Source organism: Camelus dromedarius, chromosome 16 (assembly GCF_036321535.1).
Source record: "Camelus dromedarius isolate mCamDro1 chromosome 16, mCamDro1.pat, whole genome shotgun sequence".
NCBI lineage: Eukaryota > Metazoa > Chordata > Mammalia > Artiodactyla > Camelidae > Camelus > Camelus dromedarius.
This window is the reverse complement of record NC_087451.1, coordinates 42,746,284-42,771,444: the sequence shown is the minus strand read 5'-3', so window position 1 is coordinate 42,771,444 and position 25,161 is coordinate 42,746,284. Positions and strand designations below refer to the sequence as shown.

The following is a 25,161-nucleotide window of genomic DNA, read 5'->3' as shown; positions in this document are numbered from 1 at the left end:
AACACAATGTTAAGATGGCTAGTGTTTTTTGTCCTGACCAGTGTTACCAAGCAAAGGTCGTGAATGTTTGCTCTGGTTGGGTAATGCCAGGCTGTCAGATGGGAAGTGGGCAATGATCAGGTGGTGGGAGGGAGAGCCTTTGCCTTGCCTGGTGGGGGGATGAGGATGTAAGAAGGCACCCCCTCTGACCACCTTCCCTAAGTGTCTCACTGTCACATTGTTTCCTTCTGACATCATTTCATCCTGGGCTTCACAATCATCATGTCAAACACTCTGAAAACTTGTTGAAAAGGCGTCTCTTTTGAAGAATTAGGAGACAGGACCACACACCCTACTCCCCTAACTAGGTCTTATTTCTCTTTGGACAGACCTGGCCCCAGCCTCTATGAATGTGTTGAAGATGAGCTTATCCCTGGGAGCCAGAGCCCACTCCTGGCCTTCAGGTTGAAGACTGAGCCCCAGGACGTGGTGCTTCAACCGAGCTGCTGCCCTAGAGACCATGTGCAGCCAGTGGGAACCCCCCTCCGTATACCCAGTCACTCCACTCTGATCCGCATTCTAGGGAGATGGCTCTGGCTGAGGCGCGGAGCAGGGCTTGGGTATAGGACAGACTAGAGTCGAGGAGACCAGGCAGGAGGCAAAGGGCCAGGGTGAGGTGAGTGGCCTTGAGGACACAGAGGAAAGGATGAGTCTGGACAGATGTTGTAGGTGGAGTAGATGGGACTCAGTGCCTGATTGGGTGGGTGGGTGAGTAAGGGCACAGCCTCTTAGATGACACCACAAAGACACAAAGGTTTCCCATTGGGTGACTTGGGGTGGGGAGAGGCTCTCACTAGTTGGACCTTCATGGAGAGCAGTGAGTTTAAAGGGGAAACCAACAAGTTTGAGTTTGAGGTGCTCAGGGGGAACCCCAGCACAGATGCCCAGAAAAAAGGGCCATTGGCTCTATGGGCTAGGAGTTCAGGAGAGAGGTTCCTCTAGGCTAGAAATACAGACTTGGGCAAAACAACAAATATTAGTCATGAATTAAGGAGAGCCTGAGCTCACCCAGAGAGGACCTCTGGAGAGAGGAGACAGGAGGGCCAGGGACAGAGTCCTGGAAAATACTGAGGTGTGGGGCTGAGGGGACCTGTGGGCAGAGCAGAGGGCAAGGAGCCAGCACAGGAGCCCGAGAAGCAGCAAATATAGATGAGGAGGAGTCAGAATGTGGGGAGGTCAAGATAAGAGAGAGTTTAAGAAGCGAGTAGTCAAATGCCACTGAGAGGTCCAGAAACTAGGCTGGGAAGGCCTGCGGATTTTGCATCTGGAAGTCACTGGTGACCTTCGTCAGAGCAGGGCCTGTGGCTTGTGGGTCAGCAGAGGGAGGGCAGGGCATTGAGGAGTGACAGAGGTGGGAGGAAAGGAAGCAAGCCCAGGAGGGGTAGAAAGAACATTCCTTGGAGGGCACAGGCTGAGAGAAGACCCCCGGCCAGGAGAGGTAGGGTCCTGGGAGAAGCTTAGAAAGTTGAGAGGAAGAGCCAGTCAAAAGGGAGAGATTTAAAGTACGGGGAGATGAGTGGATAACTGAAAGAGAACTTTCTAGGAGGAGCCAGAAGTGGTGGGTTTCCCCTTAGAACGGGTAAGGAGGCCGTAGAATTAATGAGCCCATCCTCACTGCCAAACCATTCAAAAAAGCTGTCAGGAGGGCTTCAGACACATTTTTTTTTTTAGGGATTTCACTTTTTTCCAAACCCACTGTGCACTGTGTAAAGGATCATCTAACCAGTTATGCCGTCACCACGCTAACTACCAAGGGGACTGATTGTTGGGTGGAATTGTACTTTAATCAGCAAGTGACTTTCCCAGGCGGTAAGTGATCATTAAATACAGTAATGCTCTTCCACTCAGGAGGTCATGGGCTGCACAGCGGGAAAAACCAGAGTCAGTGGCCAGGGATCCTTCTTTACTTCATCTGTGACCTCAGCAGAGGTGGGAAGTGGGGAGGGAGGCAGCTGGATGTGGGGTTCTGATCCCGGCTCTCTGCAAGCATGGCCTCCTCAGGCCAGATTTCCCACGGGAGTCCTCTGCCGGCCTCCCCCTGCATTCCGGCCACCGTCATTTCTCACCTCTGACCCACCGCCCTGTGGCTAAGCCATCTGTCCACTCTATTCATTGTACCTGGGTTGGAGGGAATGTCCTCAAAGGCAACTCTGACCCTGTCACTCCCTTGGTGAGAATCCTTCCATGGCTCCCTGTTTTCCTTAGAGCAACCATGGCAGCAAGGACCTGCCTCTTCTGCCCTCTGTTTGCCCCTCGGGACTCCCCTCACAGCCCACCCACCTGTCAACAAACTTGGGTACTTGTATGGTGCCACTGTGTCACCTCCTGGCCTTTGAAGATGCTGTTTCCTCTTTTTAGAACCTTCTCTCCATTCTCTTCCTTCTCCCGGGGCTAGCTTCTACTCTTCTGCCAGGATCAATTTAGACATCATGTCCCTCAGGGAGCCTTTCCTCATCCTCAAGTCTGGGTTAGGAGCCCCTGCTACCTCCCGCCTCCTCTCTGAAAGTCCCTCGTGTAATTGCCCCTTTACCTGTCCCTCTAGCCCCTCCCAAGGTGCCTGGCAGGTAGGAGGCACTTGGGAAATCATTGTTGAATGCATGTAGGAATCCTTCTCTTCCACTGCAGAGGGAGACTTTCCCAGGCGCTGCAGGAGGAGAGCAGAGGCAGGTGAGTGCATCCTGTGCTCCTCACAGGGGCTCCCCGTGTCTACATTCCTGGAGAAGTCCCAGCTGTGCCCCTGACCTAGCCTCGGGTGGCCCCTTGTCCATCTCCTCTTAGGAGGGCAATGGGGGCAAGTCCTAAAGATCTCTGGCCTTGGAGACACCAGTTCTTTTAGAACCTGACATCTTTGGTCACTATTCCTGCCTATCGCTTGACCACAAGTCTGAGGCAGACAGTCCTTCCAGCCTCAGGGGTCTAAGGGAGAGAGTGGGTGGGGTAGGGGGCTGGGGGTCCAACTTGCAGCCCTCTAAACCCCAGCAGGGCTAACGATCTCATGATCTCCATGTCCACTGAGGCCTGGAACAGGGGTGTTATCCCCATGATGACATGTAGAGAGACATAACCACAGTCCCTTTTTCAGATCAAGGCTTGTGAGCGAGCCTTCACACACATTCACATGCACACTCACCACTTGCAAACACTCACCCTCTTGGGTCTGGAGATGGGTTACAAGACAAGGAGTTTCAAGTTATTAAATCGGGGTAGGGGGAGGTGTGGACACCAGCATTCCTTTTTTCCTTTTCCCTCCAGCTGACTGTTGTGCAACTGACCATAAAAAGGAGCCAGAAGGAGGTGGAAACAAAAGGCATGTAATGGAGAAGGTAAACTACTCAGGTCATAGAAAGAAGTAGTATCAAGTAAGTATCAGAGCCACGTTGGTCATGACATCCCTTTTTCTCCTCTGTCTCAGTCTTCAGTCTCTCCTTGTCTTAAATCTCTTTCTGTCCTCTGTCACTCTTGCTTCTACCCCAGGCCATGTTATAAATTCATCCAGCCATCCCTGGCCCTCTCTCCTTACTGAAGTCTTTTTCCCTGTTCTTTGGAACCTGGTTTCTCTCCAGCTTACTGACTCGTCTCCATCCATTGTTCCACTGACCCAGAAGTGAACTTGGACTTGGGGCAGGACAGAAGGTAGCAGAAACTTCCGTGATGCCTGCTCTCCCTGGATGTGATCTCCCTCTGGGCAGAAGCTGAGAAGCATCCAAAATCTGGTCCCTGCATGGCACCTCCTGGCCTGGCCTGGGCTCCCAGCAGGCAGAAGTCACCCCTCCCCATTGCTTCCCCTTGCCCCCTCTTCTGAGAGAAACAAAGAGAGAGAGCGCACGAGACAGAGCAAAAGAGAGATTGGCTGAAGTTTAATATTTCCCCTGGAGATATACACTCAAGAGAAGGCAAAGGAGTTACCAGAGGCCACACCCATTTCTCTGGGTCTCAAAAATGAGAAAACTGAGTCCCAGGCCCATCTCTTAACTCACTTTACCCTCCCCTACCTCACCCTTTTTAAGGCCCGTCTGTAAAAGAAAAAAATAGTTCTTGTTTGGGCCCATTTATTATCTGAATAATAATAAATGAATAGGTAAAATTATGGTTCAAAATTCAAAATGTACAAAAGGATTTATAATACTAAGTCTCCTCTCTCTCTGGTCCCCACTTCCCAGTTTCCCTCACCAGAGGCAACCTGTGTTACCTGTTTCTTCTGAATATGCATCTATAAGAAAATATTTGTATTATCCTCCCTTCTAATACACAAATGGAAGTGCCCTATACACAGTTCTGCACCTTGCCCCTTTCACTGGAAGATGATTCCCTATAAAGAGATGTAATTAGTTTTATAATTGCATAGTATTGCATTGTTAAGGCTGTATCAGAATTTATTTAACCAATCCTCTAGGGAAGGATGGTTCTGCTGTTTCCAATCTCTTTCTATTTGTATACCAATCCCTAATCCAGACCCTCCTCCCCTGCCTCAAACCAGGACAGTGATGGGGAGAGGCTCCTCCCCCAGAGGCTGGCCTTATTTGCATGCCCACATGTGACTGGACAGCCCCTGGCCCCCTGGCTGGAGTTCCTGGGTCTTCCTGCTTCTCACAATTGGTGCCCACCCAGCCTCCCTTGTTGGCTGTTACAGAGTACAGAGGGCATTGGTCACACACAGACCTGGCACAAAATGACCACTCCACATTACCACTGCACCCACAAATCCACTTAAAGTGCTAAGTTGAGTTGCTGCTGACTCTATTCATCCTCTCCCAGAGAATGCAAGGCAGGGCTATACAAATGGGCAGAGAAAATTGTGGGGAAACACACCCTGCCCCAGGACTGGGGGTAAGGGCAGCTCCCAGACACAGGGAGACAGACAGGCGTCCTCTCAAACTAGATGTACCTTGCATATTGAGACTTCCACAGGCCTAGAGCCAGGAGAAGAGACCAGAGTTAAGAAATGAGGGCTAGGGGAGCATCAGGGCAGAGGAACATCCCTTCAGGGCTGGGAGGGAAATCCCAGGATATAAGAACAGGTAGGAACAGGAGATGGTTAGGCAAGAAGGAAGAGAGAGACAAGGAAGACTAGTATGAGAGTGACCATGGGCCAAGGGGCCTCTTCCAGCTTTATTCATGGCGTTATAGGCCTGGCAGGAACCCTGCCCTGGGGCCTCTAGGGGGCTATCCCCATAGAGAGCCTTCTTCCTTGCCTCCCAAGGGAAGGACTGGAGAGTCTTAGGAGAGAATTGGGATGTCCTAAAAAGGTTTGGGACAGCCAAAAAGCAAAACCAAAAACAGGAGTCTTCTGGGAAAAGCTTAACCATCATCACTCCACGGTCCCGAATGGCCGTTCCTCTCCTCTCAGGGACAGGAGCCCAGCAGGTCTGGGGTCCACAAAGCCAAGTGCCCCCTGTGTCAGGTGTCACAGGCTCAGGATGCTCCCAGCAGGGAGGGGGAGGCAGGGAGGACAATGGGAGAGAGAGGACCTTGGGGTGTGAGGAGGGCACAGGCTGCCCTGCCCAGTGCCTGTTGCCTCCCCTCCCACACTTCCTGGTCCAAGGGCCCCAGTCAAAATCCTCATCCCAGGACCCACCTAGTTATGAGCGAAGCCTGCATGGGAGAAGGCAGGGAAGTGGGGGGCACAGGCATCAGCCTTGGGAAGGCAAGCCAGGGGGTTGATCTCACAGGCCCCAGCATCCTGGTCCCCCCGGAAGTAGACAGAGTCAGCAGAATCAAAGGAGGGGTCGTAGTCAAAGAAGTTGTAGGGTCTGAGGAGGAAGCCTGCGGCATTCCCTGCAGTCACCGTGTTGGGGACGTCCTCTGCATGTGGGATGTGCAGGAAACCAGGTGTCACCCAGGCCACCAGGTCCTAGCAAGGGGTGAAGAAAAAGGATTATAAGGCCTGGCTTTGCTAAAGACATACCTGCCCCCTCCCCCACAGTGGCCTTGTATGGAATGATTCACCTTGCCAGCCCACCTTCCCTCAGAAGGATTTTAACTCTTTAAACATGTTTCCTACTAGCCCAGAAGTCAAAGCATAGTCAATTTCATATTGGGAGCCACACCTGCCCCCAGTGCCAGCCCACACCCACCATCTCTGATGTTCCCCATAGCATCTCCATCAGCCTACCCACCCCCAGAGGAATGATGACACCCACCAGCTACTTAGCTCCTCTCCCCTAACTCTGTGAGAGAGTTCCCAAACTCTAACTGAGAGGCGGATGGAGGAGGGAAGTTCAGGGCTTGGGAAGCAGAAAAGTCCGACATTTAAAAATTAATCCTTTAGTGGTAAAGCCAGGACTGAAGAAGCTTTAGATATAAGCTATGTGGCCTTCCTTGGTGACTTTCAGCACTCCTGAGTCCTGGGGCCCTAAAAGGGCCAAGTCCACAAAGTTGAGACTTAGAAGGCTGTAGTGTCTTGAGGAGAGGCTGGTGCCTCAGCCAGTGTGTACGAGTGAACTCCCAGCTTGGGAAGATTCCCTCAACAGGTAATGATCGGATCCACAGAAGGCAGGAGTCAGCTCTGCCTTTGAGGAGATAGATGGCTTTCAGGGACCCCCAGGAAAAGGCGGGGCTCATCTCTGGGCCCCTGCCCGCCTCCCTCAGTCCCCACGCGGTCAACCGACCTCTCCAGCAATAGTCTCATTGTTGATGAAGCCAGAGAAGTCCACAGAGGGGGTCCAGGGGTCATTCTGATTGAAGATGCTGGTGCTGGTGGGCTCTGTCTCCTTCCTCTGGGTCACGGCCAGCTTGTACCTAGAGTTGTACTAGTCAGGCCTCCAGGTCACTAGCCCCATCCTGCCTCCTGATTATTGGGGAAGGGAGCCCAGCACATGGACCTCAGCTTTCCCATCTCATCCACACAGTGACTTTGATGCCACCCTAATGGGTTGCCCAACATCTTTCCATGTCCTCCTGTTCACCCCTTGTCATTTCACAGCATGGCCTCTCCAAAACAGAAAAGAATTCTGCCATCTGGGCTTTAGTATTCCAAGGGGGCCATGTATCCATCCACTGTGTGAATTTTGATACCCAGGAAATCCTTTTTGAGTTCTTCTCTCACCTCGCATAAAATTTGAACTGAGTTCCCGAGTGCCCCTCCCAACACTCCCTTCTCACTCTCATTCTCCGCCCCTTCCCACTCCACAAAACACACACACCGTGCCACCCACCTCGCCCAGCTGAGGCTTCTCTCCATGGAGCTGGCCTGGGGCAGCGGCTCCCCAGGAAAGCTGACCACCTGGATGCGGTAGCCCCGAGGGTGGCCCCACTTGTTGCTGTGGTTGCTGGCCAGGTACACGTAGCGAGGCAGGGCAGTTCCCAGGGGGAAGGCAGCCTGGTCTTCCGTCTCCAGCAACTTCCGAGTCACCTGCATTCTCTGTATCTGGTGCTCAGGACTCCAGGGTACCACCGAGTGGGCATAAGCCATATCTTCAGCCCAGACCCAGTTCTCCACTCCTGCAAGGGTTGGGTGGAGGTGGGTGAAGGGGAAGGGTGGGAGGGAGGGCTGGTCATACGGTGGCCCTACCCTCTCTGGACTCTGCCCCCACCTGGCTTCAGAGTGGAGGCCAAAGAGAAGCCCAGACTGAGTGTGCCCCCTGCTTCTCTCCCGTCTTGACAAGTTATCCCCCATCTTTCAGCCAAAGCTGTTGACCTGTGAAATATGTCTTCAAGGATTTCATTCATTCATCCGTTCACACCCATTAGTGGAGAGGCCTGTGCTCGGCGCGGGGGACATACAGGTGAATGAAACTTTATTCTTACCCTCCTGCTCCCACTGAAGCCACAGAGGAGCAAAGCCCTGAGGGGCCTGCAATGCCAGAAGAGCACGCTCACGATTCAAGGTTAGAGGAACACAGGTGCAGGCAGGAGTGGGGGCCTTCCTGGGCAACGCTTCAGCCTGTCCTCAGGGGATGTCATCAGCAGAGATGACACGGCAGGGCATTCTAGGCAGGGCCAAAACATGAGCAAAAGAAAAACAGCCCGACTGGCCTGGGCGCTGTGTGTGTCCAGGGCCAGGCAGGGTGTGTGTGCAGCTAATGCAGCCCTGGGGGAGAATATGAAAGGCAGGCAGGAGCTGCACTCTGAGGGGAAGGGCTTCGTAGGTCCCTCTGCGGACAGGGTCCCATAGGTGATGGGGAACGTGGGAGGTGTGTGAGGGAGCATGCTGGCATGGGCTGGTAGGTCCCTCTGGGTGCAGAGTGAGCCCTGAATCTGAGAGGAAGAATAGTCAAAATGGCAAAGAGAGGACTGGCTCAACAGAGGGATGGCAGTGGGGTCTAGCGAGCAGTTTGGGATATTTCAGAGGCAGAACAGAAAAAAATCTGGTGATTAACTCAATGTGGGGAAGGACAGTGAAAAATGACAAGGCCTCTAAGACATCATGTAGCCTTGGCTCTCTATGTGACCACCAACTCCAGGAACTACCCAGAATGTTCCACAGCAGTCACTCTACCCCTCACACTTAAATGTATTGTGCCCAGAGGGAAACTCAGGGAAGAGGAGGGAACACCTTCCAAGGAAACGTACAATCTGGGATATTCCCTGATTAGCCTACATGTGCCAGGGACTCGGCAGAAAGCAAACAGATCTTCCAAAACACCAGCACTGCAGGCCAGACACAGATGAGCCAAAAAACAAATGTCTGCCTCGCTAAAATGAAGCCCATATAAGTGCCAGGGAAGGAAGAGGGCAATAGGGACCCTTAGCCCAGATCCTGCCTGAGCTGAGCTATTGCCCAAGATTTTCGGATGAAATCAAGTGGAGAGAGGGTGGCAGGGCTGCACCCAGCCAGTGAGTTAACCTCTCAGTGACATTCAGCAGCCAGCTCTCTCCCATCTAGCAAAAGAGGAAGCATGAAATTCCAAAACCACTCAGGCTCAGATCTTCCTTTCCTGGAAAACCTCCATAAAACTCAAAGCAAATGCAGACAACTCTTTAGGCTCCTCTTCTGAATCCTTGCCTCCGCCAGGATGTCTTACCTCCCACATCCAGATCCACCTTGAAGTTGGCACTGTGGGTGTGGATGGTGCCCAGCGTGTGCTCCCCAACCTGGTTTCCGAATCTTCGGGCAGCACCAAAGAGGAACGCTGAGCTGATGTAGCCCGTGGCATGGAATTTGACTTCTATGGCCCCACTGGGATGGAAGACCATATCCCACACGTAGTCATAATTGAGCAAGGTGGACACAGATCTGATGATCAGCACAGTCTCCTGAAGGCCCCCAAAATAGTGGGAGTGAAAATATGAGTGGTGTCGCCTCAGTGGGAGGCCCTGGTTCTGCTCAAACACACAGAAGGCATCGTGTAGTGTCTTGGGGGCTTGGGACTCCAGAAGGAAGTGCCAGTCCACGTAGGTGGCCAGATAGGGGCAGTCCACCCCACGGGTCAGAGGTGTGGAGTACTTGCCCATGCCAAAGCTGCCGTCCATATAGCGGGTCATCATTGCTGCTGGGGTATTTCCACCGTAGACGGCCAAGGCCTCCTGGAGGCTGATCTCGTAAGCTAAACGTTCTCCCTGGAAGCGGATGTCAAAGATCCTTGGGCCAGTGAAAGCTCCAAGGCCAAAAGAGAAAGTCCACAATGAGGAGGCCACTCGACTCCCCTGGACAATGAAGCGGGGACCCTGGGGATGGAACTGCAGAGGGGGAGACAGACCCCGGGGCACCGGGGATTTCAGGGACCAGGATGCACCTGTGCCATTGTCTGGGACCACCACCACATTCACCCGGCCAGCCTCAAACTCTTCCTCCAGCTGGGCCAGACTCTCATAGTAGCGGCCTTGAAAGAACACTTTCTGGATGGTCCAGCCGGTGGGGTCCAGAGCCTTGTGGTCTACCAGTAGTTCCAACCCCACAGGATTGAGGTAATACCCAGCCCCTGAGATATTGTAGTAGAGGCCAAACCAGGTGGCCCGGTCCCCTGACTGTAAACCACGAGGGGCTGTGGTCATTGTCACCAGGTTCTGTCCTTGGCGTTTGTAGGAGCAGCAGTGATGGAGGAGCCCAGCAGCCTGGGGCAGCTCTCTGTTGAAGATCATGTGGTCTATGTCCAAGTACTCTCGGGTGAGCACAGGGCGTCGGTGATAGGGCAGGGGTCCCCCATTACGCTGCACAGTCACATCCCGCATGTAAGAGGGGTGGGGCAGTGGTCCCACCACCAGCTCAGTCACGTTGGGATGGAGCTGTCTACCAAAGAAGACGATGGCCAGTGCCTCCCGGGCAGGCGGGGGTCTCCCCTTGTCCAGGTGGGCCAAGGCTGCAGCCTTGGGGGGCAGCTGCAGCTCTATTGAGAAGACACAGTTGTCTGAGGGTTGGGCCTGGGCTGCGTCCACCAGTCCTGGCCCCAGCTTCTGGGTCAGAAATCTCATCACAGCTGCCAGCTCTTCTCGGCTCAGGTCTGCAAACAGCTGGCTATGGCCACGGTGTGTCCAGGGCTGGGCACTGGGAGATACGGAGGGGCAGAAGGCAGGCAGGCTGGATTCACCCCCATCTCCTCCTCTGCCAGCTAGCAAGACACACACCAAGGCAAAGATAGTGATGATAGCCAGAGCGAGGAGCACCAGGGTGGTCTTCTGGTTCATTGTCCCAAGAACATAGAGATGGAGGGTTGAACAAAAATGGAGATATGTATTCTCAGGCGAGCTGAAGAAGGTCTCTTTTAACCCCTGTATTGGGAGCTCTGGACTCTGGCTGAGGTTCTCAGTATTCCGACGCAAAGGAGACTGAGGGTGGGAAGAGCAGGGAAGGCTGGGGAGGGGGCGGGGCAGGCTGGGGTTGGAGGGCGGGCCTGAAGCAGGGTAGCAGCAATTTCCATAGACCTTACATGGCTTTGTCTCCCAGGCTCCAATTCAGACTCTGCTCTCTGGGTCAGGGTTGGAACAGAGGAGAGCTGAGGTAGGGGGAAGGGGTGGAGGGGATTTCAAAATAATGCAACTGACCAGCCTGAGCACAGAAATGCACCACCAGCAAGGAGGCAGCCCCTCGTCCCCCTCAGCCCCATTTCTTCCTCCAGTCCCCACTTCCCCAGGGCCAGATGTTTCTTTTCTGATACCTTGGAACTCTTGTCTTCCTTCCAGGAAAACCCCACTCCCAGCCCTTCATTGTCCCCGGCAGCATTTCTTGGCCAGGTCCGTTCCCCTCCCCTACTCCTCCATGGCTAATTTCCTTGGCCAGAGTCTTTAGTATTCTCTGGGAGATTCTAGAAACTTCAAAAATAGAAGAAATTCAAGTAAAAATCTTGTAATACTTTTTATTATAAATTACACACACCTCCGATTTTTACAAAATTCTATCTATTCTTCCGTTTCAATGCACATGCATGAAGAAATGTCTGGAATAACATTCACCAAATGTGAATGCTAGCCATTTCTGAGTGGTAGGATTTGGGGTGTTTTTGCTTGAATATTTTAATAACATCATTTCTATAAATTCATCATTTTAAAAAAATGAACTGGAAATAAGAATTAACCAAAAGGCTATATGGTGGTTTATGTGATAGGAGGCTGTTTCCCAAGGGTGGAGTGTCAGGGGAGCAGGAAGTGGGAACAGAGAGTATGGTACATGTCTTGGCACCCCACTCCGTGTCCCACCACACACTCAGGGCTAAAAGTCTTGGTAAGAGAAAGGGGGCAGATCCGGGACACAGGACGCCAGGTGGGGGATGCAGGCCACATGATTGACACTGCAGAGCCCAGCATTCTGGTCCTTCTCAAAGTAGACGCTGTCAGGGGAGAAGATGGAGGGGTCCTCATCAAAGAAGTTATAGGGTCGGAGCAAGAAGCCAACTCTGTTCCCCAGAGTCACTGTATTGGGGACATCCTCAGCGTGGGGGATGTGCAGGAAGCTGGCTGTAACCCAAGCCACCAGGTCCTGAAGGAAGAGGAGGAGCCAGAGACTTTGGAGGTGAGACCCTTGCAGAGAATCTCCCCTCAGCCACAATCCCCAACCTCCAGTCCCGCCTGCTTCCACCCCCGCCCAGCCTCAGGCCCAAGGTTTGATAAACCCTGAGAAGCCGTAGGGTGGTCTAAGTCCCAGGGCTAATCTCACCCCGGGAAGGGATGACCCTTCTGGTCATTAGGGAGCTCCCTGGCTCCTAATCAAATGGTGGGAAACCCACCATTCCCTCCATCCTATAGCCAGGGGCCGGGCAGCCAAGACACCAGGCTCAGGGGAGCCCCTCTTCTGTGTCCCTAGGGCTACCAACCTCTCCTAAGAGGGTCTCATTGTTGATGAAGTCAGCAAAGGCCATAGTGGGTGTCCAGATGTCATTCTGGTAATAGATGCTGCTGCTCTGTGACTCCTTCTCCTTCCTCCGAGTCACCGCGAGCTGGTATCTGACCAGGAATGTTTGTAGGAAGGTGGTATCAGAAAATGCCAAGGGCCTTTATCAGCCCCGAAGTCCTTTGGATCAGATTTCTGTCTGAGACCATTTCCCACCCCATATCTACTTGGATCTGAGATGAGGTTTGGAGCAAGGGTAGTGAGTTGGGGTCTCCAAGAGCCAGGATGGGAAGGGGACTGGTCCTTCCCTACCACCCAGTGCCCAGGGCCCTCCTCACCTCCCCCAGCTGAGGGCCCTCTCCATGTCGCTGTCCAGAGGCATGTGTATGCCGAAGGGGCTGTGGATCTGGATTCGATACCCGCGCTGGTGACCCCAGGCATTAGTCTGGTTGCTAGCCAAGTAAAGGTAGCGGGGAAGGGGGCTCCCCAAAAGAAAAGCTGTCAGATCCTCCCTTCCCAGGACCTGCCGAGTCAGCTGTGGGCGCTGCAGTTGGTGCTCCGGACTCCAAGGGGCTGCCACAGGTTTAAACACCACGTCTTCAGCTACGACCCAGTTTTTCAGCCCTGCCAGGGTGAGGGGAGGGAGAGGAGTTCCACACCAGGTGAGACAGGTCCCTCGTCTTCTCCATGACGCCCACTACACTGGCCTAACAAAGCTCATCAGAGAGCACTCGTGCTGGGAGTCAGGTCTGGATTTGAGGGATAGCCTGTCTTCTTCAAATGTGCCCTGGTCCAATACTGTTACCACTGGTCACAAGTGGCTATTTCAATTTCAATTAAAAATCCGGGGTTGGGGGGAGGATATAGCTCAGTGGTAAGCATGCACGAGGTCCAGGGTTTAATCCCCAGTACCTCCCCAGTTTATTTAATAAATAAACCTATCTCCCCCACCAAAAAAAATTTTAATTCAGTTCCTCAGTCACACTAGCTACATTTCAAGTGCTCAATAGCTGCCTGTGGCTAGTGGCTCACATATTGGACACTGCAGGCAGAGAACATTTCCATCGTTGCATAAAGTTCTATTAGCACTGGTCTACCCAGTAGACTTTGGACCAATTCTTGGCTTCTCTGATTCTCACTCTATGAATCTCTATACTGGGCATAATAAAGGTTGTTCTGTGGCTGAGCTCTGTAAATAGAAAAGCACATACAAGTGGCTAGTAACATGCTTCTAACCAGGAACGGGCTATTTGTCTTGGAGAAGCTGGCTGGAAAAACCCAATCTCCTCCCATGGTGCCCTGCATAATCCTCCTCGTTCTGAGACTTTGCTATTTTTTTTTTCAATATGGCAGGGACCACTTTCAGACTTTTTTATAAGTAAGTAGATTTTTATCTTTAAATTGTCAGGGAGATCCTTGGAACACTTAGACTCTGCAGGTCTGGACCGCTGGTTCCTTTAAACATAACTCTTAAGAAGGCTCTGGCACAGGGAGGCACTCTACTGAAGCCAGTGCCTCTGCCCGTCGTCCTGTGCCCAGGGGCCTGACACAGCATCTCTGGCCCACAGCACCAGCCTCTGTTGCATACTCTAGGGATCCAATGTTACTTGATTTTACATCCCAAGACAAGGCTCTTTAATGCCAAAATGCTGGGGGGGGGGAATCTTCAAATCAGAAAATAGTCATATTCCAAGTATGTCAAAGAATAATCGTTACTATGCATGATTGAAAATAGCATTTCAATCATGCTATTTTCTTAGCTCTCCCTCCCCTCCACCCCCCCCCCCACATACACACCATCTTTATACTCAAAGAGGATATGAAAATGTTTCACAAGAAATATGCTGAGTTACATTGCATTATACTTGGGCCGTCACTTCCTGACCCACCTCCATGCACCCTCCTGTTTCCACAACTGTAAACTGGAGAGGGCCTGGTAGATTCCTAATTTTCTTTCTGGGTATAATAGTCCAATTTGGTAATTCTCTGTCCTGCACAAAAATCTGGCAGGAAGAGAAAGTCTCCTTTGTGCTTTGAACCCTACTTGAGAAATCCCTTTCCACCCTTGCAGCAAGACTATTGCGTGCCTGCCATGTCACAGGACAGCCCACTGTGATGACATGTGCTGGCAGGAACAGGATGCCCCTCCCCACCCGGTCCCCAGGAGGATGAGGCCTGTCCCATAGCCCCGCTTGTCTGAAATCCTGTGGAGCAGTCCCCAGCCAGCACCTCCCTTTCTCAGGCCCCAGAATTTCTTCCACTCCGAAAACCTCTTTAGACAGACTGCTTCCCATGTCCGCTCGGGCCCCTGCTCTCCCCACCTCCACTGACTCTCAGAATCAGGAGTCCCAGCTCCAGCTGCAACTGGTGCCAGACAGGGCCAGGTCACCACCTACAGACAGGCCAAGGCAGCCAGCGCAGCCATTACATTTAGTTTCACAGTTGCAGCAGGTCAGAGGGGCCTGGGCGGGGGGGAGCCCTCTCTACCTTTTGCCACACGTCCAGTGAGCCCAGTACCTCAGGCTGACTGCAGCTGAATACATGCAAATCAGTCCCTGCTGTTGCTAAATTGTGTGGGAATGCCATGCTCTTTCCTATTCTGGCTTGATATGGGGGTCTCCCTTCCCTCTGGCCCACCCCAACTCTCAACACTCACCCCCTGGGCACTCACCTGCCACATCCAGGTCCAGCTTGAAATGGAAGGCATGTGTGTGCACCGCCCCCAGCACTCGCTCCCCCACGCGGTTCCCAAAAAGAAGGCTCTCCTGTCCCCCACTCAGGAAAGCTGTGTTGATGTAGCCTGTGGCATGGACCCGCCCTTCAAGAGCCCCATTTGGGTGCAATACAAAGTCCCAAATGTAGTCATAGTTGCCTACAGAGGACACAGACCTGACTACAAGGGCCGAGCCAGCCAAACCACCATAGAAATGACTCTGAAGGTGATTGTGGTGCCTTCGGAGGGGTAGTCCCTGGGCCTCCTCAAATATACACACAGACCCTGGGAGCAGCTGGACTACCCCTTTGCCCACTAATATGTGGATGTCCACCATGGTAGACTGGTAGGGGCAGTCCACTCCCCGCACCAAGCCCCGGCTGTGACTGCCAAGTCCATAGCTGCTATCCAAGTATCGGGTCATCATTGTCTTGGGTGAATCAGCACCATAGATAGATACGCACTCCTGGACACTGACTTCATAGGCCACTCGCTCGCCCTTGAACCGAACATCAAATATTCTCATGCCACTGAACACTCCATGGCCAAAGGTAAACGTCCAGAGAGAGGACGCCACCAGGTTCCCTTGGACACTGTACCGGGAGCCCTGAGGTGAAAACTGAAGAGGGGGAAGAGGACCTGGGGAGATCCGGGACCGCAGGGATGAGGTCCCATCTGGCAGGGGTAGAGGAACTCTAACCACTTCCAGCCGGCCAGCCTTAAACTCCCATTCCAACTGGCTCAGGTCTGCATAGTAGTGCCCAAGATAGAAGACCTGCTGGACAGCCCAGTGGGCAGGGTCCAGGGCCCTGTGGTCCAGCAGTAGCTCCAGCCCCACGGGGTGAAGAAAAATTCCAACACCTGAGATGTTGTGGTAGAGGGCAATCCAGGTAGCACGGTCCCCCGAGCGTAAGCCACGAGGGGTGGCGTGCAGACCTGCCAAAGTGGAGCCACTGTAGTTGAAGACAGAAGCCAGGAAGACTGGTGCCTTGGGGAGCTCCACCTCTTTCAAATGTTTCCACATCTGGGCAGACTCGGTTCTCAGCACAGGGCGTCGATGATAGGGCAAGGGGCCCCCGTGACGCTCCACAGTCACATCCCGCATGTAAGAAGGGCGTGGCAGCGGCCCCACCACCAGCTCAGTCACGTTGGGCTGGGGTTGTCCGCCAAAGAAGACAATGGCCAGTGCCTCCCGGGCAGGTGGGGGGCTCCCCCTGTCCAGGTGGGCCAGGGCTGCAGCCTTGGGGGGCAGCTGCAGCTCCACTGAGAAGACACAGTTGTCGAAGGGGCGGGCCTGGGCTGCGTCCACCAGGCCTGGCCCCAGCTTCTGAGTCAGAAAGCTCATCACAGCCATCAGCTCCTCTCGGCTCAGGTCTGCAAACAGCTGGCTCTGGCCAGGGTGTGTCCAGGGCTGGGCACTGTGGGATACAGAGGGGCAGCGGGGAGGCTGGCTGGAGCCACCTTGGCTGGTCAGCAAGACATAGGCCAGGGCAAAGATGGTAATGAGGGACAGTGCCAGGAACACGAGGACTACCTTGAGATTCATGATGAATGCTAAGAGCTGAAATGAGAGTCCCACCAGTTGCTCCTTCCAGTTACTGACATCAAATCAGGGTTTATATTCAGTAGGATGGATAGGAATAGAGAAAACTCCACCCTGTGGGTTGGACAGGAAATTTCTAACCTTGATTTATATAATTCTGCTCCAATTTTCTGTTCTGTGGTTTGGCTCAGGTACTACTTCCACGTGCATAGTCTCCCCTATCCCTGAACGCCTCCCAGCAGCACTGTCAGTACCCACTGGAGATTTCCATCACTGATACCAGCTTAGAGGGCATCTGTATGTACACTCAACTCTACCTTCCATCCAGAATAGGTCTGAGAAAGAACGCAAGTCTCAGATGCCCAATCAAGTCCTGTGTGCTTCACGCAGCTACTCAAACTGTCCATTTTCCTACCTCCTGGCAGGCGCTACCCCCCAGTATTTCCAGGATCCACTGCCCAGTTCAGCAGTAAGCACTGTGGTCTGCCAGTTGCCTGGGGCCAAGCCTTTGATTTGCAGTCTCAGGCCTCTTCTTCTAGTGGGTGAGAAAGAAGTGGTGAAGGCCTGGCCACAGCAGTCAGGTTTGTGCACCAATAGCAGGTCCCTAAGCTGTGTGACTTGGGGAGAGTTACTTATCATGAGATTCAGTGTCCTCACCTATAAAGAAGGGATAAAGCTACCCTAGAGATGCATGAAGATTAAATGTGATCATGCACATAAAGTGCTTAACAGAGCCTGACACAGGGTAGGCATTCAAAACTTGTCAGCTACTGGTACTGAGCTCTGAAACAGAATAAAGCAGATGTTCCTCCATTGTTCAAGATCCTAAATCTCTTTTTTGCAGAGACCACGGATACCAGAAGGCTACTTGGCAAGGTGGAAGTTAAGGAACCTTTATTTCAGAGGGAGCTAGGGTCCTAGACATCCCTCCAAGTCATTTGAAAACCAAAACCAGAAGTCCCTGGCATCTCCTCAAGAAACTTAAGACATTACTCAGAGGGGAATATTAGTATAAGGTAAAGAATGGGGCAGGGTGTGCCTTAAATCAGATGATTCCCCACATGGAACAAGAGCAGCCTCTACTGGCAGTTCATGGGTAGCACAGGGGAAGGAAGGAAGGAGCTGGGATCTTTAAGAATAGAAGGCAGCTTAGGTTTGGAAAGAGCTTTCACATAACTCAGACTGAACACAAATGAAAGACCCACTCTTGTCTCTTGGTAGGAAGAAGCCTCAGTCTTCCCATCATTCCAGAGAAAAGAGACAGCTTAACTGGTATAAAGACACCCAGTAGGGTAGCAGGAGGTCTACGTGGAGGTGAGTGTCCCAATGTGCACACAAGAGTACGGGTACGTCCCTGGCCACCACAGCATCGCATCAGGGTCTGCAGCTTTAGAAAGAGGTCAAAGTACCTGTATTTTTAATAATTTCTTGACATGGCAAAGAATTTTACATTATGATCCAAGGGTGATAGGGTGAGGAGGAGGGGCAGTGGAACAATCCAACAAACAAAAAGGGAAACTGAGAAACACATGGTGGAAGGAGGGAAGGGTTTTAGTTGGAAGGGGTCTGGAGGGTGGGTAGGGGCACTGCCCAACTAATATGCACTTGGCTTGTTACTGAGCACTATTCACGGCAAGACAGCATCCTAACTCCTTCTCTGCAGCACACCACCGGGAGTAAAAATGATGCGTCCAGATGGAAATATGATTGGGGACTGGAAGATAGAGACAGGGGAAGAATAGAAGTCAGAAGTAATACACTGAGAGAGTCACTGGCAAGCTGACCACAGATACCGACTCTCCAGTAGTGTGTGGTAGAATAAAAAAGTGGGGATTGATGAAGGTTAACCAAAACGCTGTAACTAGTGACATCTCTGGAAGATTTGAGAGATAGGAGGCAACTCTTCTATGGTTTTGACTTGCCCAGAAGATTTCCACACACACACGACATGATGTGTACACACACATACACACACAAGTGACCACTTTCCCTGGAAGCACAATACTATAAACAACAAACAAGAGACATTTCTCCGAAAGAGAAAGCCCACTGGGAGCAGCGGCATCTGGTCCTCACAGCTGCAGACACCCCTAACCCAATTTACATCTGGCCTGGGAGGAGGCAACCAAGAGTCAGAGGACCAGCCTTTGCAATAACGCCCAAAAGAACCCAAGTCACAGAGGAAGGAGGCTTCCCCAGTCCCTGTGCTTCTCATCTCTCAGCTCTCCTCCAACTCCCCAGTCTCGGGCACCAAGAGGCTACCATATTAGGAGACAATAGGCTCTGGTGGATTGAGGACAAGGACAACTATCACCTTCTGAATGGGGGTGTGTGTGTGTGTGTGTATATGTGTGTGTGTGTGTGTGTGTGTGTTAGACACATATATGTGTATGTGAAAATGCATTATAAAAACTTCTGAAGGAGCTAGAGACTTGGCCAAAGGTCTAAGGTGTTTCTTGTCATGATCAGGGTCAAGGTGGAACGTATGTAGATGGGGAACCCTAAGCGACCACCAGGGCAACTGTGGCAGGAAGGATCCAATGTCCCACAGTGCAAGAGACACTAAACTTTCATGAAGAAGAGAGGAGCTGGTCCCCCCCAACCCCGCTCCAGTTCCTACAAAACATCTAGTACTTTCCCTCCAGTTCCCTCAGCTTCTAACCAACTAATCACCAAAAGGAAGAAAACACAAAGCCCAAGACACAGGAGGGAGGCAGGAGAGAAAACACAAGTATTCTTGTGCCAACATCCTGCACACACAAACCTGGAGTTTTCCAGAAATTAGGGCAGGTGGGGCGTGGGGTGTTAGGGGAGGAAATAGAGGAGTTCCTGAGGCCTGAAAAAAGAGGTAAACACGTCACAGAACTACATGAGAGTTTCATTAGACTCTAACTAAAAACAGAGAGAGGTGTGATTACTATTTCCAGCCAGTTTCCCCATCACGATAGTCATGTAACAAACCAAGGCAATGTCGGTCTTGAGCCAGACTCACAGAGTCCCCTGGCCCTGGCCCTGGCCTCAGTACAGTGTCTCTGCGTTGCTGCTCCGGGGCCGTTTGATCTTCTCAATATTTTTCAGGATCATGTCATGTAGAGTGACCTAGGAGAAGAAGGATCAGAGAATCACACATCTGTTCTACCCCTACCTTGCTAGGGAAATGAGACATCCCCATGAATCCCCAAGCAATTATCCACATAACCCTGATCTCATTCACCTGAACTTGAATTAAGGGTGGCTGCCTTCCTGCCTCTTATACCCCAAATCTGAGTGCACCTGGGTATCTTCCAGACCCAAGTGTCTAATAATTAACATTTATTAAGCACTTAACATTAAAAAATTGCACTGGGTCCCCTCATATGTTATCTCACTCATTTTTAAAAACCAATCTTTGTGCTACTCTTAAGTTCCATTTTAGAGATGAAGAAACTGAAGTTTGAGATTAAACTTGCCCAAAGCCACATTACAGGTAGAGTTGGTTCTAAACCTAAGTCTGACACCCACACCTTCACCCCTATACTGTACTGCACTCCCCCCCATCCAGGTAGAAAGAAAGGAGATACCCGGCTAGGTACCTTCAATGATCTCATAGTTCTCAACACTCAGTTGATGGGCAGAATTTGTTCCGCTCATTTTACCACCACACTCTGTCTCGACCCACAGAGTGGCAAGAAAATGATTACCAGAACTAAGAGAAGCCAGAGTAACTGCAGGCAGGGACCAAGGTTACTTACATATTGATTCCTTAGCTCTGATATGATGAGCCGAAGGCTGATATATTCTTTCTCATCAATCTCTGTCACTGTGCGGCGATAGTCCTCCTGAGAGGAGGGGCAGAGAAAAGACTCGTCCCCGTGTTCTGACTGTCCCCACACAGCTCTTCCCAGGAACAGTCACTCCTCCCTGCCCTACCACTTCCACCCTCAGGCCACAAAACCCTTACTTACCACATGGGGATATTTAGCTATTTTAGAAACCAATTTGGCTCTTGTAATATAATATCTGGAAGGAGAGAGAAGAGGAGGAAGCTGCAGGGGACCCCTGGCAGTGCTTACCACCTCACCAGCCCCCAATTCCTGAGCCAGGCCCAACAGCCCTACCTAGAAATCTGGTCCAGATAAGATGCAGCTTCACTCTCAACAGTTCTTAGTTCTGCAACTGTCTCCTCCTGAAAAAAACAAGTAAGTCAAAAGTCACTTTCACGTTATTGCACAGCAGACCAAAGAGAAAGGGAAAATAGAACATGGGAGATGAGATTATCTCCCAAACCTTCCACAGTTTCTAATGCAGGCACATTACCTGAATGGACACCCCAAAGTTGTTCCCATCTTCTATCCTAGGAATCAGGAGCTGTACCCACATTTTGACCTGGAGGATGAGGGGACCAATATATATATATATATGAGGACCATGGCCTTTTCTGCTGAAGCCACGAAGTATACAATTCATGCTGCTAGGGCCAGATGCCACGGGTACAGGAGCCAAAATACTTAGCCTGCCAACTTCCACATCCACTCCATGCCTCCAGCCCCACATCTGTCATTCTTTGTAGTTCAAGCAGGCTATCTGGAGTCAACCCATAGGTCACTAGTCCCTGCCTTACCGTATTGCATTTCTCGATCAGCAGTCGGATCTCAGGCTTCACTTTCTCAATAATGTCCACCAGCTGCTGGTTGCTTTTCAGCATCCCATTGGGCATCACAAACACCTTAGTTCCTTGTGGGGATGTGAAGAAGGTCAAATGATTTCGGGGTGGGGGGCAGGTAGCAGAATATAGCACTCCCCACCTCTCTTCCTCAGACCTATGAGTTGCTGTGACCTCTGCCTTTTATCTATCATAACCCTACCTATAAATCACTAACAATCAAAAAGGGAGAATATATAGATTAACATTTGAGTGTCTGAAGTATCCCAAAAGTCTGTCTGAAGAATAAGGAAATTAAAATATGATCTACAGAGGTAATGTACCAACTATTTTTGAATAGTAAAAAATGACATGAAACTGGGGCTTCTGTGAAAAATCTGATGTGTAGCCAATGCCAACCACCCTCCCTTGGCAGTCCACACAAGTTAAACCCTCCGTTAATTGGAAAATTAGGTTTAGAGTGCTAAATAATGACCATGACTGGAGGACTTGGGAATGCTAACTCTGGGAAATAAAATTAGATCCTGCTTCCTGGCAAGGAGAACACAAGATCCATACTGTGTCTCAGGGCTGCAAGTCAGGAAAGGTCAGGGTGGGGGATAGTGGGGATAGCTCTTACCTTGGAAGGCCTCTTCGCATTCATCCAACCTTCGCTTCTTGTAAGTGGGCTAAGGACGCAAATAGGAATTACCCTGCTCAGCATCGACATCCCCATCACAAGTTACCCTTCAAGCAAGTCTAATCCGTTCTTCGACCCCATATGTTGTCTTATTAACTTATGCACTATTTCTTAAGCACATACAAGGCTTTAACAAAAGGTTCTTGCCACAAAGCAACTTACACTCTAGTTGGGAAGACCAACCTTTCAAGAAATATAACACATTAAGCAATTAGAGGCAGTGGAGGATATTATACAATAGGAAAAATGAACCATTCAGTGCAGAGTGAGGATAATTAAGGGACTATATTCAAATCTGCTGGTTTAGCAAAGAAACAGAATATTCAATCAATAAACATGTGTTCAGCACCTGCTCTTTACTAGGAACAATGCTAGGTGCTGGAGATAACAAGGAAAAGACAAGACAGTTTCTGCTTTCCAGAACTGCAAGTTCTATCAATGAAACAAAAGTATAATCAATGTTATAACAGAATGTGGACATATAACTGATGAAGACTGAGTGCTAAAGATACACAAAGATAGGCACTGGAGTTATACAACAAGAACTTTTCATCCCGTAACAAGACTCAAGACATTGAAACAGGTGAGAAAAGCCTTGCTTAGAGCCATGTGGACAGACCAGATAACCTGAGGGAACCTGTATCAGTTCTATTTTAAACTCATTCTAACAGAGTAGTATTAACATATTCACCTCATTCTATAAATGAAAATCAGGGTCTAAAGGGAGTGTACCGGAGTCCTAATGTCTATAAGAACCCTCATTCTCAGATCCAAATCCCACTGTTCCCTCTGTAACTGTTCAAACTGACCAAGAAATAGAGGACCTATTGCTTCAAAACACAAAGATAAATAGAGGACACTTACACCGTCCAGTCCATCATGGCTATTGGTGAGAAGAATGGGGTCAGGGACTGGGAGATTCATGTCTGAGTGGATCTGAGTTAGGTCATGGATGTTTAGGATTGGTTCCTGTAAGAGAGACGCCCACCCCAAAAACATTAGTCTTTTCAAGAGGAACAAAGAAGTATTTCATTTGAAGGGCAAGAAATGAAAGTGCTTCACATTACAAAACAAAATACAATCAACACGTGATTTGTCCCATTTGACAGAAAGATCAGGGCCAAAAAAATTGGGGAATTTGAGGAAAAGAAAAGGGTCTCTCACCTTCAAAAAACTATCAAGTTCTAACAATTTCTTTGGGAAAAAATTTGCCACCAAGTCTTCTGCCTAAAGATGAGGGTAAATACAGCTGAATTAGTAATTGTGGGAAAGTCTGTCTCTACAGGTATTTCTTCTCTGGGGAACTCCCAAGTATTAACCAACGCTCATTTTTATGTTTATTTCACTCACCTCACTTGTGATCCGCTCCCTGAAAGAATCAACCTAAAATTAACAAAGAAGACAATTCAGTAAGTGCAAGTCAGTACCTGGCAACAGAAGTAAGGGCAAGATGGGGAACCCCAAATCCAGCTGTCTTTCCCTTACTTTGTAATTGTAATGAGAAGCAGAGAGGCCCCCAGACTGCAAATACTTAATTTTTTTTAGGATCCATTTCTCCATCTCAGGAGAGGGAGGCAAGCGGGGCTTGAGGGCAGCACCCGCCTGTCTTCCTTTCCTCCCTCCCTCCCTCCCTGTGTCTGAAGCTGTCTGAATTTGAGCATAGACAAAAGACAGGTAGATGTGGGGGCGGGGAGTGCGTGAGCTCATAAACGTTGTCAACCTCCATCCAAACCTGGCCTAAGATACGAGGCAGGCCCTACGCTAAGGGCAGGGGCAGTAGCAGCGTCCGGAGGCTGGGACGTTGCTGGGCTGGGGGACTTCCAGCTGTTGCTGGTCTAAAGCACTGAGTCCACCACGTGTCCGCAGAAGTCTCCCCTGGGCTCTCCACCATCAGACGCGGTACAGAAGGCCACCCCCATGTCATCCTCTCCCCCGATGCCGTCTCCGGGAGTTGGGGGCTGGGATGAGCTGAACGGAAGCTCAAGGCTGGTGTACCCAGGGAGACAAAGACGCCACGGGGAGTAGGCAACCGATCAGAGAGCTCGGGAATAGAAGCGAGGGGTAAGGAAGGCCGGACCGGTGCTGCTACCTTGAGCTTCACTTCCTGATCCACCTTCAGCAACGAGGCCATGGCCGGGCCGGGCCGTGTCCGTTCCGCTGGAGACCGGAGGCGCTGTGGGCTCCGGGAAGGGGGTCAGAAGGACGGGAGGAATCTCGGTTGCTCTCGGGACGCGGCTGCCCTCGCTGGCTCACTCGCTGCTCGCTCGCTCCCTCCCTTCGTACCGCCCGTCCGACCGCCCGCTACCTGCTGCCTGCTGCCTGCTTGCTCTCTCTCGCTCGCCCTCCCGGCTTTCGCCGCTCACGCCGGAAGTTACGTCACAGCCAATCGTCGGGACTCCGGCGAGGATGAGCGCGTACCCTGCGCAGGCGCGCTGAGGGCTGCGGTTCGGCTTTTGACGCTCGGTGTCTGGCTCTTAACTCCCGGCTCCTGTGCCAGATAAGGCTTAAGTGAGAGGGAGAGCGGCGGAGGTTAGTTTGGTGGGATGTGAGCCTCCAAGGGACTGTTTGCTTCTCTGTTATACCGGCACTCGCCTTCACCGAAGGGACGTTCGGAGCCGCTGCCCCTTCGAGCGGGGACCTGGCTAACGACGCCGTCGCGCCCCAGTGACGTCGGCCTGAAGAAGCCGGCGGTCCCAGCGCTGGGTTCCGGGCGCCTACTCTGTGATTCCTGCTGCCTCCACTCCTTGAGCGAAGCCAAACAGAAGTCCTATTGTACCAGGCTTCCCCACCTTTCTCTGCCACTTAGCCGCTTATTCTCATACACTTCGAGATCTCAGAGATCAACTGCCTGATAGGATGGGCAAATTGATGCCTGAGTCGGGTAGTGCTTGTCCGAGGCCACACAGTGAGTGTTTCCAGTAAATCCAAGACCAGAACTCAAGACTCCTGACTTACAGGACAATGCTGTATCCATTGGCAGAGGCTGCATCTCTTAACTCACTCATTCTGTCTGTCTCTTAACATTTGTAATTTCACTCAATAAAATGGACCAAGCTCTGGGACAGTGTCCCAGAGGCTAGAAATATAATGAGTCATTTCGTAAGTTAAAATCTGGTATCCACGTTAAAAAGTGAAATTAGTTTTAATCATTTAACGCAATTTATCCAAATATCATTTCTTCATGTAATTAATATAAAAAATATTAATGAGCTCTTGTACATTATTTTCTCACACCAAGTCTTCGAAATCCATTATGAATTTTGCACTTACTTGCGCATCTCAATTCAGAGGAGCCATATTTGCAGTACTTAGTAACCATATGTGGCTAGTGGCTCCTGTTTTG

General features: G+C 51.1%; 3 protein-coding genes across 4 annotated transcripts; all 3 read right to left on the bottom strand.

The window, feature by feature from the left end:
• Window positions 1-3,876: 3,876 nt before the first annotated feature.
• AOC3 (amine oxidase copper containing 3) lies at window positions 3,877-10,753 on the bottom strand. 2 transcript variants are annotated; one of them, XM_010981820.3, is made up of 5 exons: window positions 9,003-10,753; window positions 7,194-7,479; window positions 6,648-6,777; window positions 5,707-5,890; window positions 3,877-5,449 (listed from the first exon to the last, which is right to left on the bottom strand). In XM_010981820.3, the coding sequence occupies exons 1-5, from the start codon at window positions 10,600-10,602 to the stop codon at window positions 4,989-4,991; spliced, it is 2,661 nt and encodes an 886-aa protein (XP_010980122.2). In that variant the 5' UTR covers window positions 10,603-10,753; the 3' UTR covers window positions 3,877-4,988. The 2 variants fall into 2 exon arrangements, with proteins under 2 accessions (XP_010980122.2, XP_010980118.2); XM_010981816.3 differs by lacking the exon at window positions 3,877-5,449 and having other exon boundaries at window positions 5,545-5,890; window positions 9,003-10,750.
• A 502-nt stretch (window positions 10,754-11,255) lies between these two features.
• On the bottom strand, window positions 11,256-17,243 carry AOC2 (amine oxidase copper containing 2). The gene is made up of 4 exons (XM_010981814.3): window positions 14,913-17,243; window positions 12,580-12,865; window positions 12,225-12,354; window positions 11,256-11,890 (listed from the first exon to the last, which is right to left on the bottom strand). The coding sequence occupies exons 1-4, from the start codon at window positions 16,498-16,500 to the stop codon at window positions 11,624-11,626; spliced, it is 2,271 nt and encodes a 756-aa protein (XP_010980116.1). The 5' UTR covers window positions 16,501-17,243; the 3' UTR covers window positions 11,256-11,623.
• Window positions 17,244-17,897: 654 nt separating this feature from the next.
• PSME3 (proteasome activator subunit 3) lies at window positions 17,898-24,419 on the bottom strand. Its single transcript, XM_031468716.2, has 12 exons — window positions 23,908-24,419; window positions 23,169-23,201; window positions 22,983-23,045; window positions 22,683-22,787; window positions 21,759-21,807; window positions 21,098-21,210; window positions 20,794-20,862; window positions 20,595-20,662; window positions 20,442-20,496; window positions 20,229-20,315; window positions 19,490-19,596; window positions 17,898-18,211 (listed from the first exon to the last, which is right to left on the bottom strand). The coding sequence occupies exons 1-11, from the start codon at window positions 23,947-23,949 to the stop codon at window positions 19,516-19,518; spliced, it is 765 nt and encodes a 254-aa protein (XP_031324576.1). The 5' UTR covers window positions 23,950-24,419; the 3' UTR covers window positions 17,898-18,211; window positions 19,490-19,515.
• Between the last annotated feature and the right edge of the window lie 742 nt (window positions 24,420-25,161).